The following is a 13196-nucleotide window of genomic DNA, read 5'->3' as shown; positions in this document are numbered from 1 at the left end:
TACCACATATTCATTTTAAACTAGTAAATACTACGTCATATTTCCTTTTTATCTACTTCTCAACCGTGTTGTGGGTCGATTTTTTAGCTGCTTTTTGTCCCGTATTTGCCGTGGTTCTGAAATTAAAAACACAATGAAAAGATATTTGATTGAACTTCTTACTTTGCTGGAGTCGGTTTCTTACGATTCACTTTGTTTTTCATTTTTCGGGATGAATTAGATGCATTACGAGGAGTGGATCCTCCAGTCACTGAAGCCATCACAGAACGATTACAGTCCACAGTTTTCGTGTAACGTTCAGATCTCTGTTAATTATAGAAAATGGGAAAATATGATAAGACGAGTCTCTCACTTCAACAATAATTGCATTAACAGCTGCAGCATTGTGAATATCATTGATAATTGGTTCGATGAACCTGACGACATCATCCATAACAACACGCCTCTTCGGATCAGTGACAAAGATCTTTTCGTGAATGAACGATCTAAACTTCTCTGGACAAGCTTCCGGCATTTCCAAATGTTTTCCATAAACTACGTTTCTTTTCGTCTCTGTATTGGTAACACCTTCCCAAGGCTCATCTCCTTCTGAGAATATCTCAAAACACATCACTCCGTAACTGTAAACATCAGTTTTCGGTGTGAAGAAGAGTGTTGTAATGGTTTCTGGAGCAAGCCATTTGATTGGAAGTTTTTGAGAAGCGTGAAGTTTAAATTGATTTCCAATAACAGAGAGTCCGAAATCTGACAATTTCACAACTTTGTCGACCGAATACAAACAATTTCTGGCAGCAATATCTCGATGAATACAGTGATTTGCATGAAGATATTGAAGCCCTTGAGCTGCTCCAAGACACATTCCAACAAGTTCAATCACACTAATGTTCTTATTCTTCTGAAACAAATCAATTATCTACAGTAATCTTCCAGAGTAATTACCTGTAAATATGAGTTTAGACCTCCTCCATTAACCAATTCCAATAGAATATACAATGGCTGTTCAACTACAGCAACACCGAAGAATCGAACGACGTTCTTGTGTTTGAAATTTCTCATTAATCTCGCTTCATTCATCATTTCTCTTATTTTCAGCTTATTCAGTTCTCCTCCTTTCATCAATTTCACGGCCACATCTGCCTTTTTTCCTTTTCTTTGTAATACCCCTTTACGCACTTCTCCATAAGCTCCTTCTCCTAATTTATCCCCAAGTTTCACTGCTGAATGTCTGTATTCCCATCCTTGAAGATCAATTGGCGTCTTCAAAAATCGGTTTTCTTTCGTTTCCATCGTGTTCGAGACGTGATGATTAGCGAGAAGAGCTTCGATTGTTGGAAATAAGTTCGATCCTTTTATTCCGAACTTTCCATCGTATCGGCGGATTACAAGATTTCTCATCTTCCTTTCGGATTGATGATTTTCAGATTTTGCATCTTTCGTATTGTTTTGATCAGCCTCTTTTCCAACGCCATCCGAAGAGCAAACCGAAAGAACAATGTCTCGTTTTATACCAGTCGTTCCTTCTTTTTTCTAGAGATATATTAAATTTCTAGTAGGAATCAAAGAGACAATGTGCACTCACAGTAGTGATTTCACTAACACGAATCAAATAATCTCCTTCATTTCGAATGATGACTCCGAGATCGTCACGAGGAACAAATCCATGATAAAATGGCATCGCCTGAAGACTTTTATACAATTCTTCGTCTTCAACAACATCTTTTTCAATGTAAGTTGACTTATTTATCAGAGATTCATCCTTTCTGTCACTTCCTTTTTCCTCTTTTCGATCACTTCCTTTATCCTCATTCACTGCTGTCACTTCTTGTCGTTTATCCGGAATATCCTGAATCTTCCTACTGTAAAATTATCATTCTACAGAAAACTCACTTCAGTCGTGGTTTCTCCACTCGATCGTTTGTTGATATTTCCATCAATATTCGAATCGCCCATTCTTTTTTGTCGTAAACCGATGAAAATAGATTTGAGAACTGATCTTCCGACGTTTCAACAAAGCTCTTATGTATTTTGTTTTTAAGAGTTTAGAGGATGTCACGTTATCAAGCATTGAGTGTCACGAAGTATAGAGATAATTTGACGTTTTTGGCTCAGAGATACTGTAGGTGTGATCTGCCTATGGTGGTTTTACACTTTTGAATGTCAGTAAGATGAATAAGCTCAAATTTTTCTCAATGTGTTCATTTTTCTGATCAAAGTGACGAATCTTGACCCATTTTCATGATTCTCCTTCGTTTTTCAATTGAAGAAAAAACCATTAACAGGAGAAAGATGAGGTTTGCGGGAGAATTATCTCGATACGTTATTTGGTTTTTCTTCATTCGTGAGAGTTTGAAGAATTTTAAGTATGTTACTTGAAGTGAGAATGAAATTGAGTGTCTGGATATCAATTCAATTTCAAACTTTCTCGAAACTTTCTAATAATTGTTGGCTTTACCAGACACTTTCTCTTTTTTTAAAAACGGACCGGTCCATTACATATTTCTGTTGAAGCGAACTTCTGCCAAGTATTTTATCCCTCATTTCTTTCTCACTCTTCTTCTTTATTCATCTGCTTTCACCATCGTCTGATGACACAACCGCAGAACATTCGAAGAAATACCGGTCTATTCAGATGACGAGGATGACGCGCGCGCGGACGACGGAGACAGTCTTCACCGTGGAAACACAAATCGACTTTGATTTCTTTTACACTTTTTCTGTATTTGATCTGTCATTTTGATCTACCTATGTTTCCAAAATTTGATTTGAATTTGAAGATTAATGAACCGCAACCTCTAATTAAAAAATCCCAATCTGATTTTTTCTATTTTAAATTTGTGTTAACTTGTTTTATTGAGCGTCCGATACATTTTGAAGATAAGCTGACGTTCATTTTCAGTTTAAACTTTCTGATGAAGATCTAATTTTTTCGATGTTTTTTTCTAATCTGATAGTCGGTTTCAGTGATTCGGGCTTTAAATGTTTTCAAGCTTTCGAATGTTCACAACTGCGTATTGCACAATTTTTTCCCATCTTCGCTACGGTACTCATATCTGCGAATATCTGGTTTATTTGATTACCTCACTATTATCTTTAAAACTTCGTTAACAATTACATTTCGCTTTCCGTTTAACCACAAAATATCTTTGATTTTCTTATTACAGAATGGCATGGGACTGTGTGGAGCGGCGTGTGGCGTCGCTGTTCCGTCAGCTCGGATTCATCGTATGCGACCATCCATTACCATTTCTCGTGTTTCCTCTTCTGTTCACCGCTGCAATGGGTGTCGGCTTACTTCATCTAAATCCACTGTCTGATGCTGTTTATCTTTTCACTCCCGTTGGGGCACAGAGTAAAATGGAACGGATGTCGATTCATGAGAAATGGCCACTCACTGACAACAATTACATACCGGGACGAGCTGTAACGCAAAGCAGAGAAATTCAAGTAACGGCCCTTGCTCGAAATGATTCTAATATTTTGGAAAGCAAATTTGCGAACGCTGTTTATCAGCTTGACAAATATATTCAAACAAGGTAATTGTGGTAGATGAATAAGCTAATCGAATAATCATTTTTTAGAGTTCGTGTTCTTCACGACGGGCATTACTACAGCTACAAGAATCTGTGCCTACAGTATAAAAGTAATATTCTATTACCAGTTTCTGATCCAAATTATTTGTTTCAGATGGCGGATGCCCTTCTAACAAACATGTGCATATTCTCTCCGACTTATACAACCATGGTTTCAACATTACTTACCCATATTTTCGATTTGGATCTGAGTAAGTTCACGAAAGGAAAATTTGAAAGGCGTTTAATTCTTGCAGAGGTGGTTACATTGGCAGCAGTTTGGGCGGTGTGACCGTCATGAAAGGGGAAAATGAGACGGATATTCTAGCATCTGCGAAAGCATGGTTCATGATCTATCATTTAAAGTTTCATCCTGAAGAAATGAGTTACATATCTGGAGAATGGGAGCTCGAATTAGGAAGGATGCTAACGGAGTATCCAGAAGATCCTTATATTTCTATCACCTACTTCCACTCACAAACACTAGCAGATGAACTAAAAAGGAATGCAGATACATTGGTTCCTCGTTTTGTTATCTCCTTCGCACTTCTTATCGTATTTTCAACAATATGTTCACTGTGCTTCATTGATGGATCATTCTACATTGACTGGGTTCTTTCTAAACCTATTCTATCCATTCTTGGAGTTATCAATGCTGGAATCGCCATTTTGACAGGAATTGGATGTCTCTCACTGATGGGAATGCCCTACAATGACATTGTCGGAGTTATGCCATTCCTCGTCGTTGCTGTTGGAACTGATAACATGTTCTTAATGGTGGCAGCTGTTCGAAGAACATCAAGAACGCATACAGTACACGAAAGAATGGGAGAATGTATGGCTGATGCTGCAGTTTCTATCTTGATTACTTCAAGCACTGGTGAGCTATCATAATTGAAAATCAAATGTTATAGTCAAATTTTACTTCAGATGTTCTATCATTCGGGGTAGGAACGATCACTACAATTCCAGCAGTTCAAATCTTTTGCGTTTACACGGGAGTTGCAATTTTCTTTGCATTTGTCTATCAGGTATGTTTACACCCCTGATAACAAATCAATTTTCAGTAAACCTTCAATTTGCTTATTGTAAAAGCTGGTTCAAAAACTTTTTCGATTTCAGATCACTTTCTTTGCTGCTTGTTTGGCTCTAGCCATGAAACATGAAGCCGCTGGGCGCAACTCATTCTTCCTCGTAGAATCGGTTCCTATTGAAAAGAAGAAATCTCAGAGTACATTGCAACGCATATTCAATCTTGGAAGCGTACCTGATCACTCCGCATCGAATGATGTCAAACAACCATTAACGGCTCGTTTCTTCGGCGAGTGGTATGCTCCAGTTCTCATGCATCCTGTTGTTCGCTTAATTGCAATGGTTTGGTTTGTAATCTATCTACTTGGTGCAAGTTATGGATGTTCCCGAATCAAAGAAGGATTAGAACCGGTCAATTTGCTTGTTGAAGACTCTTATGCTATTCCGCATTATCGGCTCCTGGAAAAATACTTCTGGAAATATGGCCAGCAAGTTCAGATCGTGATCAACAATGCTCCGGATTTGAGAAATCACACTTCTCGTGATAGAGTCCACGCAATGGTTCTTGATTTTGCTACAAGTAAACATGCTATCGGAATGGAATCAGTACAATTCTGGCTTTTCGAAATGGAGAGATATTATCAGAAGGAGCTACAAGTTCAAATTATAGACTCCTCATTTTATGGCCTACTCCAACATTTCCTTGCTTCGAAAACAAACAATCCACTGGCAGAAGATATATACTGGGGTCCCATGCCAGATGACGAAAACGGAACGATGGTACAAAGCTTCCGATTCATTGTAGGAATGAAAGATTTGGTGACAACGATGGATCAAACTGATGCAACTATGTCATTCAGAGAAGTTGCTACACGATGGCCCGAGTTCAATGTAACAACATTTATGCCTATTTGGATGTTCACTGACCAGTACGTCATCATTATTCCAAACACTGTTCAAAATATTATCATTGCTCTTTTCGTTATGATTGTCATTGCTGTTCTCTTTATTCCGCAACCGATGTGTTCACTGTGGGTCGCACTTGCTTGTGCATCTATCGACTTCGGAGTTATTGGATACATGACACTGTGGGGGGTAAATTTGGATGCTATATCGATGATTACAATCATCATGTCTATTGGATTTTCCGTCGATTATTCAGCTCATATTGCCTACGGATATGTGGTTTCCACTAGAGATACCGCAGCAGGAAGAGTGCAAGAAGCATTATCGGCTCTTGGGTGGCCTCTATTTCAGGGAGGAATGTCAACAATTATTGCAGTTTCTGTACTTGCTGATATTCCTGCCTATATGATCGTAACATTCTTTAAAACCGTAAGATCCTAAAAACATCGAACTTTCATATATTAATATCACGTTTAGGTTGTTCTCTCCATTTCACTGGGACTTCTACATGGATTGGTTTTCTTACCAGTGCTTCTTTCGATATTCGTTCGTGGCTGCTGTATTATTCCTAGTACGCCCCATGGACACCATAGTGCACAGAAAATCGAGAAGGTTTGAAAAAATAAAAGACTTTCATAATTAAAAATCCTTTTTCTTCATTTTAGCAAATGAAAGTTGCGACCATCACATCAACCCCAGTCCACTTGAATACCGTCGCACCTCTTCGAGCATCATCTCCCATCAGCTTCCCTCACCGATTCGAATACACTGATGAATCTCCTACGGTGCATAACAGATCCAAAACTTCTATGAAATCTGAACACCTAGACTAGTCTTTCACTCCGACTCTCACTAACTTATTTAATACGTGTATTGTAGGATATTATGAATGTTCTACTTTGTTTTTGAATATATGTGAATGAAATTTTTGTACAAACACGCGATTCACCTTATGGGCCTATTCTCGGGAAGCAAAAAACTTTTTAAAAATATTGAAATGTCTTTCGATCGTTCGAGATAAACGTTCTGGTGAATGACCATATTACAGCCCAAAGAAAACCGAGTTTCTATAAATACAACTTGTCAAATGACAAACTAATGCATGATGACTGGATTTCTGAAGAGCAAAGTTTTCTTTTCATGTGAAGGATAAATAGATATCTAGTAACCATATAATCCATTCACGTCGTCATAATAATATCGTCTATCAAACCACCCAGATTCCCCTTTCTCCAAATGTTATCAACTGCTAACTTTCATAACAAATTTATGAACAGCGGAAAACAACAACAATTTACTTATTCTCCTCAGCGGCATCTCTGGCTCTCTTCTCACGCTTTCCACGGTACTTCTTATCAGCACGCTCCTTGCGGAGAAGTCTGAAGATTTCGACCTTGCGTTCAGCTTCGGAGATTTGACGTGGCTCTTCGAAGGTGATGGTGTGGGAAAGTGGAAGAATATCTCCACGGAGTTGAGCGGCAACCTTGAGCTCCTCAGCCTGAATTTATAAATAGAAAAACATTTCTTGAATACTCAATATATTGAACTTACGGAGCTGTCTCCCTTCTTTGGTGCGCTGAGCTTCTTCGGGAAGAGGATGAGCTTAGCCTTGTACTCCTTAAGACGGTCAGCGTTGGCCTGGAAATTTGGAGAATGAATACTGATCTTCGTTTATCGGAAAATAAAAGGGGCAAGCAACACTTACCTTGAGTCCTTCGGCGGTCTTGTTGGTTCTTCTCACATCAACAGCAATTCCGATGGTGCGAGCCTCAACCTGGGAAATACCGGCAGCCTTCAACTCTTGGAGAGAGAAACCACGTCCAAGACGGATCTTGGTGTTGTATCTCTTATTTGGGCAACGAACCACAGATCTACAAGAATTTCATTTTATAAGAATTATTAAAAGGAAAACAAACCTGAGAAGTCCAGCGACTGGGCGTGGAGCGATCTCGACAGCTTTAGCTTGACGGTTCTGTCTTCTGCGGAGCTTGCGAGCTGGCTGGTTGAACCAGGTCTTTATACGCTTATGCCAGTGCTTGCGGAAATGGGCATTGCCCAACATTTGGTTTCCACGTGGAGCCATTGTACCCTGAAACACAGTTTTTGGTTATGAAACAAAAACGACGAATATATACGAGTTTACAGAAAAATAAAATTTAACATCACGATTGTGAGCATATTCCAATTAAAAGTTTCAATAATCAAGTTTTTATCGAAATTTCATCAAAAATTTCACAAAACGAGCGAATTTTGAGAAAAAGAAAAGAAAAAACTCGCAAAAATTGAAATCCTTTACTATCGGCCATGTATTAACGTTGAATACTCAGGCAACTATTTCGCTGCGACCGATAGCCGTGGCGAGACCCGCGCCCATCGTTTCTGTCGATTTACGCAGAAATTGTGAGATTTACACACCAGACCGATATTTCTCACAAAATTTTGCAAAAATGTGTTTTAACTGAGAAACTGAATGATTCTTTTGAAATATATCATCAAAGATACATGAAAAAACTTAAAATTTTTTGATTGAAATACAATAACCTAACAAAAATGCATCACAGTGGTAAATAGATAACGAAATTTTTTGAATGGAAACATTTGCTTACTATTAGTTTCTCGTTACTATCGTCAATCCGTGAGATTTCGTAGAGTTGCCAATATGTAGACTGATAGGTATATATTTTTTAATCGTTAAATTAGACGTTTCAGAGATTATTTATTAGCAGATGAAAAGGAATAATTACAGTTATTACAATATTCTTACTAGGAATTAAAAATTTTATTATCCACAACATTAGACAGTGTTGAAAAGTTTATCATTATTTGGTCCACAGAGATCAGATTATTACTTTCCGTGTGCTTTATCATAGGTGTCCTTGTTTTTGTAGGCTCCGACATATCCCGTGTTTTCGCCGCTGTCGTCACGTCCAGATTTACCTTTTCCTGAATTCAATAGAAGCCTTTATTGTAAACATCGATCTTAATTTATTACCTTTTCCCTCAGCATCAAAGCGCTCTTTGTGAGCTCCAGTATACTTAGTATGGTCAGTGAGACGGCTATACACGCCACCTGCATTGGCCTTAGCCGCACCACCGACGCTAGGAGCTTCCAATTTGGCCAATTTCTCTGTGATCGCGTCCAATTCCTCTTGAATTGGTTTCTTGCTTTGTCTTGAGCGATCCTCAGCGACGAAAGTCAATACCTTCTTGGTTTCATCGAAAGTAGCCTTCTTCTTTGGCCTGAAATTAATCACGTTCCTTTCAATATATATTTAATGAATCTTAGAACCTTACCCAGTAACTTTGCTGAAGGCGATTCCAGTCATTGTTCCGGTGATTGCTTTATTGTCAAGGACACCGGCATCTTTCAACCACTTGTCGAAGTTTTTTCCGGTCATTTCCGTTGCAGTTGCAGCTCCGAATTTGGTAAACGCGTCCCATCTGTAACATCACCATGAAGGGGTGTTTCTAGAACGAACAAATTTTGTACTCACTTTTTTTTCACATCAGCGTTATCCCAATGGAATTCAGCAGCGGCAGACATGACTATCTAAAAAATAAAGAAAGGTGTGTATAGGAAAAAGAGAATAACGAGCGGAAAGAGAATGAGCTCCGGATGGCAACCATGGAAACATGGAAATATTCAAGAAGAGTATAGAAAAGCAGGAGAAGCGAGCATAGATGAAAAAGGGGCGGTTCAAAAGGGGCAATCATGTGATGAATGTTTGCTGTGGTAGATTAAACCTAGGGAGTCTCTTGATACTTTTCGAGGGCAAGGTAGCATTGCATTGAGTAGCAGATTCAAAATTTAAATCAAAACTTCGAAAGCTCCGAGCAGGAAGAAATGGGGAGAAAGTGGTGTGAAATGGAAGGCGCACAATAGAAATAGTGAAAGAAGGAAGAGATTATTATCTATTCATTCTTTGCGCAGCCAGTGGAGTTGGTCCCTAATTGCGCCGTCCGCGAGGCAAAACGGCATGTAACGAGCCAAAAGATTTAGACGGTGATTAGTGGAGGCGGGCAAGACAGAGTTGTGAAAGCGGAGAGAGAGGGCAAACGGCGTTCAACGGAGAAATGAAAAACTTCTCTATGAGAGCTGTTTCGTATCTTTCTCTCTTCAATTCCACTTCGACCTCTCAAACTTATAAATCATCCGTTGGACATGCTCTCTGAGCTCGTAGTAGAGATACATAAAAGCAGACTTGCAACGGGCCGGGCCGGGCCGGAATGAAAATTTCTAGGGCCCGGCCCGGCCCGGTGGGCCCGGAAGTTCAGTACTGAAAAAAATTCAAATTTTTTTTTCGAAAATTTCCCGATTTTTTTTGAAAAATATTTCTTAAAAACAATTTTTTGTAGGTTTCGAAGGTTTTTGAAAAATATATTTGAGGAAAAATATGAAAAATTTTCAGAAAATAAATTTTTGGACAAAAATTGTAGTGAAAAAAGTTCAAAAATTCAAATCCGGGCCGACCGGGCCGGGCCGGGCCAAAATCGGGCCGGGCCGGCCCGGAATTTTGCAAGTCTGCATAAAAGTAGTGGCCGAGTGGTGAAAAAAGTATTGCGAAACAAAAATTTGGAAGGCTTGCGCAAATTGCGAAATTGAGTGGCGAGAAGGGAATTCATGAATCGGATATGACTTCCTCCAAAATGAAAATTCTAAAACGAATGAAAGGGTGGAGTGTAACGACCATGACCGTACTAAAACGTTAGGACTAATTGGGAATCTGAATACGGAATGAGAAGGTGCGCAAATTAATTGTTTGACAATTCAAGCAATTTGCGGTTCGTTCAAAAAGAAATACGAATATACGATATTGAACTGTTCGAAACAACGTATATCTACCATAATCCAAGCAAGACGCAATAGTGATTGTGTTCATTCATTAAATTCATTCGTCTCGAGACCATCACTACTTTCTATTACGGTAACTTGTTAATGGAATTCTGAATTCAATATAATCTGAGAGCAGAAAACAGTTTGAATAAATTGGAAAATATCTTGAAATCACCGAGCATTGTTGTATTTATTGCGAAAAACACTACGAATCGATTTTGACATGAAAAGGGAGGGGAAGAAAATTCAAATCTCAAAAGAGGCATCTCTCTCTCTTTTTTTGTCTTTTGCCACCTGCCGCTCGCCTTTCTAAACAACGTGTGCATGCGTGAAAGAGTGCGTAGAAGAATTGTAAAACAGGACAACAAACATCGGTTCGAAATTTGAAAATAAAATAACCTACGGAGTGTGAGAAAAAATAGTTAGAGGAAGAGAGAGGGAGTGAATTCGTCCAAAAACAACGACTACTGGCTGGCTAGGAGAAAGAGAGAAGAGAGCTAGATTAGGGACGCTTCGTATATGTCTCTACGATCTCTAGCCATAATTGACACCCTCCCCGCTTTCTACATCTTCTTCTCCTTTCTCGGGAAGAATAAGAAGCAGCAGTCAACTCGAAACTTGATATCTTCATTGTGTGCTTTGAGGAATTGAAAATTTGTACTAGAGTTTTACGCAACTGGCATCTCTCCTGAATATGCAATAAATACCGGCTTCGGTGAATGATAAACAAGTAAGACACTCATTAGAATATATTCTGAAGGAGATCCGAAGATCCAACACGGAAAGTGATTTTTGTGCCGACAAAACCGAACTATTTCTATTGAAGACCTTTGTACGGCGGGTGTGTCTATTGGGGAAATTTGATAACGAGAATTAAGGGCGAGGTAGAGAACAGGAAGAAAACAGAAAAAATCCAAAAGTGAAAATGATGAAGTCATAACCCGAGGAAATAAATATGTGCGATGTAATCCAGAGAACCAAACATCATAGGAATGGAAAAAATGGGCTCCCTGAATTACTTATTAAAGAAAACCTTTTCCGGTTTAGAGCTCCCTTAAATTATCAGAATAAAAACCGAAAATACACAAAATCCAAAAAAAAATCTTTATTGAACGTCTTCTTCCAGATTTCTGCACTACTCGGCCTTCTTCTCTGCATCCTGAAAATAAGGAAAAAGGAATACCGTATAAAACCTGTGGAAATAAACTTACTCCAGCAGGTTCAGCTTGAGCAGATCCAGGTGCAGCACCTCTAGCAGACTTGCTCGCTTCACTTTTCGCTTCCTTCTTTTTCCCTCCACAAACAGCAAGAAGAGTACTTCCCGAGAAGAAGACGAATATGAGCATCAGAAGAGAAAACATTTGGCGTTCGTCGAGACTGATCGTTTGGTTGATGTAAACCGAAAACTGAATGGTGAATACTGTAAACTCTGTAAAAATAGGACCATGAACTTTTTTCAGAAAGAAAAATAATACATCGGTTCCACGTATAAATGAAGTGGAGAAATTTGTAATATTATTTTATAGTTTCAGAGTATTTGTATGATAATCAGAAAATGGAATATAACAGTATTAATCAGAATCCTCATGTTTCACAGCTCCTTCTGCAAGCTCTTCCTCAGTGATCTCTCTCTCCTTCATAACAACGTATTCTCGGGTCGAAAAACCAAACTTGAGCATGTCCTTCTCTTTTAGTTCAATGTATCTCTGTGCCTCGATCTTTTTTTCATTCAAGTAAGTGCCATTGCCACTTCCCAAGTCAATGATGTATGGCATAATTCTTCGAGCTTTTGTGCCGTCGTCTCGTGTGAAGGGCATCGATCTGAAAATAGTGAATCAGTATTTGTTAAATTATGGAAAAAGTAAAACCTGAATTGTAACACAGCATGTTGCTTGCTGCAACTCGGATGATCAACTGGGATATCAGCAATTTTGTGATCTCTCCCAATGAGATATGCAGATTGGCGATGTATATAAAGGACTTGAAGGGCCTCATCCCCTTTAAAAGGGTATAATCTCCATCTAGCATTCGGTTTCTTGGCTTCTGGAGGTTCATTGTACTTTATTACAACTCCACGGAAAGTGTTTGTGTCCTCAGTCAATGCTCCAGATGTTCCCAGATTGACCTTCTCCTTTTCTTTAGGAGGACCAGCAGGTTCTTCGCTTTTACCCCAGTTCTCTTCTTTCTTCTCCAGGCCATATCGTTTACCGTCCTCCCGCATCTGTTCTTCACGTTCAGGTCTTCTGAAGTTGTCGCGTGGATCACGCTGGCCATCATGATGCCGGCCTCCACGATCATCTCGATTACTACGTTCTCTACGATCATCGAAATCTCTTCGATTATCCCTCCGGTCATAAAAATCTCGTCGGTTGTCTTTTCGATCATCATTGCGATCCCCGTGTTTTCCCTCGTTCCTGTCCTCCCGTCGACGCCTCGGAGATTCACTGCAATTTTTATTTGCAGGAAAATGTGAAAGTACTTTAACAGGTACCTGTACAGGTCTAGTTTAAAAAAAGTAAGATTCCGACTGGGCTCTCATGGTTGCACAGCGATTTTTAACATACTTTTTCAGAAACGTAAAATATCCTACCTATCACTGGGTGCTTCTTCTTTGATTTCCTTTTTCACCCGCGGGCTATCATCTTTTCTATAATCTCTCCGATTGTATCGATCCGTCGATCGAGAACGTGAGCGACGTCTTCTCTCTAATAAAAAAAACATTTTTTTGGTTAATTCGATTTTTCTTACCTGGAGATCTATGTCTGTTCCGTCTTTCTCGTGGACTCTCTTTTCCCATGACGTCTGGCTGAAAAAAGAAAAAAAGGAATGAGGAGGCCTCTCCGAGGACTACAAGA

General features: G+C 39.2%; 5 protein-coding genes across 5 annotated transcripts; 1 reads left to right on the top strand and 4 right to left on the bottom strand.

The window, feature by feature from the left end:
* Positions 1-52: 52 nt before the first annotated feature.
* On the bottom strand, positions 53-1950 carry GCK72_002183 (uncharacterized protein; the record flags this gene model as incomplete). Its single annotated transcript, XM_053723300.1, has 6 exons — positions 53-116; positions 163-305; positions 353-895; positions 940-1527; positions 1580-1843; positions 1888-1950. The coding sequence occupies 6 exons, from the start codon at positions 1948-1950 to the stop codon at positions 53-55; spliced, it is 1665 nt and encodes a 554-aa protein (XP_053591945.1).
* A 1212-nt stretch (positions 1951-3162) lies between these two features.
* GCK72_002182 (uncharacterized protein) lies at positions 3163-6340 on the top strand (the record flags this gene model as incomplete). Its single annotated transcript, XM_053723299.1, has 8 exons — positions 3163-3533; positions 3579-3640; positions 3685-3781; positions 3827-4449; positions 4500-4600; positions 4692-5936; positions 5985-6119; positions 6173-6340. The coding sequence occupies 8 exons, from the start codon at positions 3163-3165 to the stop codon at positions 6338-6340; spliced, it is 2802 nt and encodes a 933-aa protein (XP_053591944.1).
* A 461-nt stretch (positions 6341-6801) lies between these two features.
* On the bottom strand, positions 6802-7590 carry GCK72_002181 (uncharacterized protein; the record flags this gene model as incomplete). The annotated part of the gene is made up of 4 exons (XM_053723298.1): positions 6802-7005; positions 7059-7145; positions 7213-7378; positions 7424-7590. The coding sequence occupies 4 exons, from the start codon at positions 7588-7590 to the stop codon at positions 6802-6804; spliced, it is 624 nt and encodes a 207-aa protein (XP_053591943.1).
* Positions 7591-8352: 762 nt separating this feature from the next.
* On the bottom strand, positions 8353-9051 carry GCK72_002180 (uncharacterized protein; the record flags this gene model as incomplete). Its single annotated transcript, XM_003104739.2, has 4 exons — positions 8353-8450; positions 8500-8747; positions 8802-8948; positions 9002-9051. The coding sequence occupies 4 exons, from the start codon at positions 9049-9051 to the stop codon at positions 8353-8355; spliced, it is 543 nt and encodes a 180-aa protein (XP_003104787.1).
* A 2861-nt stretch (positions 9052-11912) lies between these two features.
* GCK72_002179 (uncharacterized protein) lies at positions 11913-13138 on the bottom strand (the record flags this gene model as incomplete). The annotated part of the gene is made up of 4 exons (XM_003104780.2): positions 11913-12162; positions 12210-12785; positions 12932-13046; positions 13090-13138. The coding sequence occupies 4 exons, from the start codon at positions 13136-13138 to the stop codon at positions 11913-11915; spliced, it is 990 nt and encodes a 329-aa protein (XP_003104828.2).
* Positions 13139-13196: the final 58 nt, after the last annotated feature.

Source organism: Caenorhabditis remanei, chromosome I (assembly GCF_010183535.1).
Source record: "Caenorhabditis remanei strain PX506 chromosome I, whole genome shotgun sequence".
NCBI lineage: Eukaryota > Metazoa > Nematoda > Chromadorea > Rhabditida > Rhabditidae > Caenorhabditis > Caenorhabditis remanei.
The sequence above is the reverse complement of the archived record's forward strand: the minus strand, read 5'-3'. Positions and strand labels throughout refer to the sequence as shown.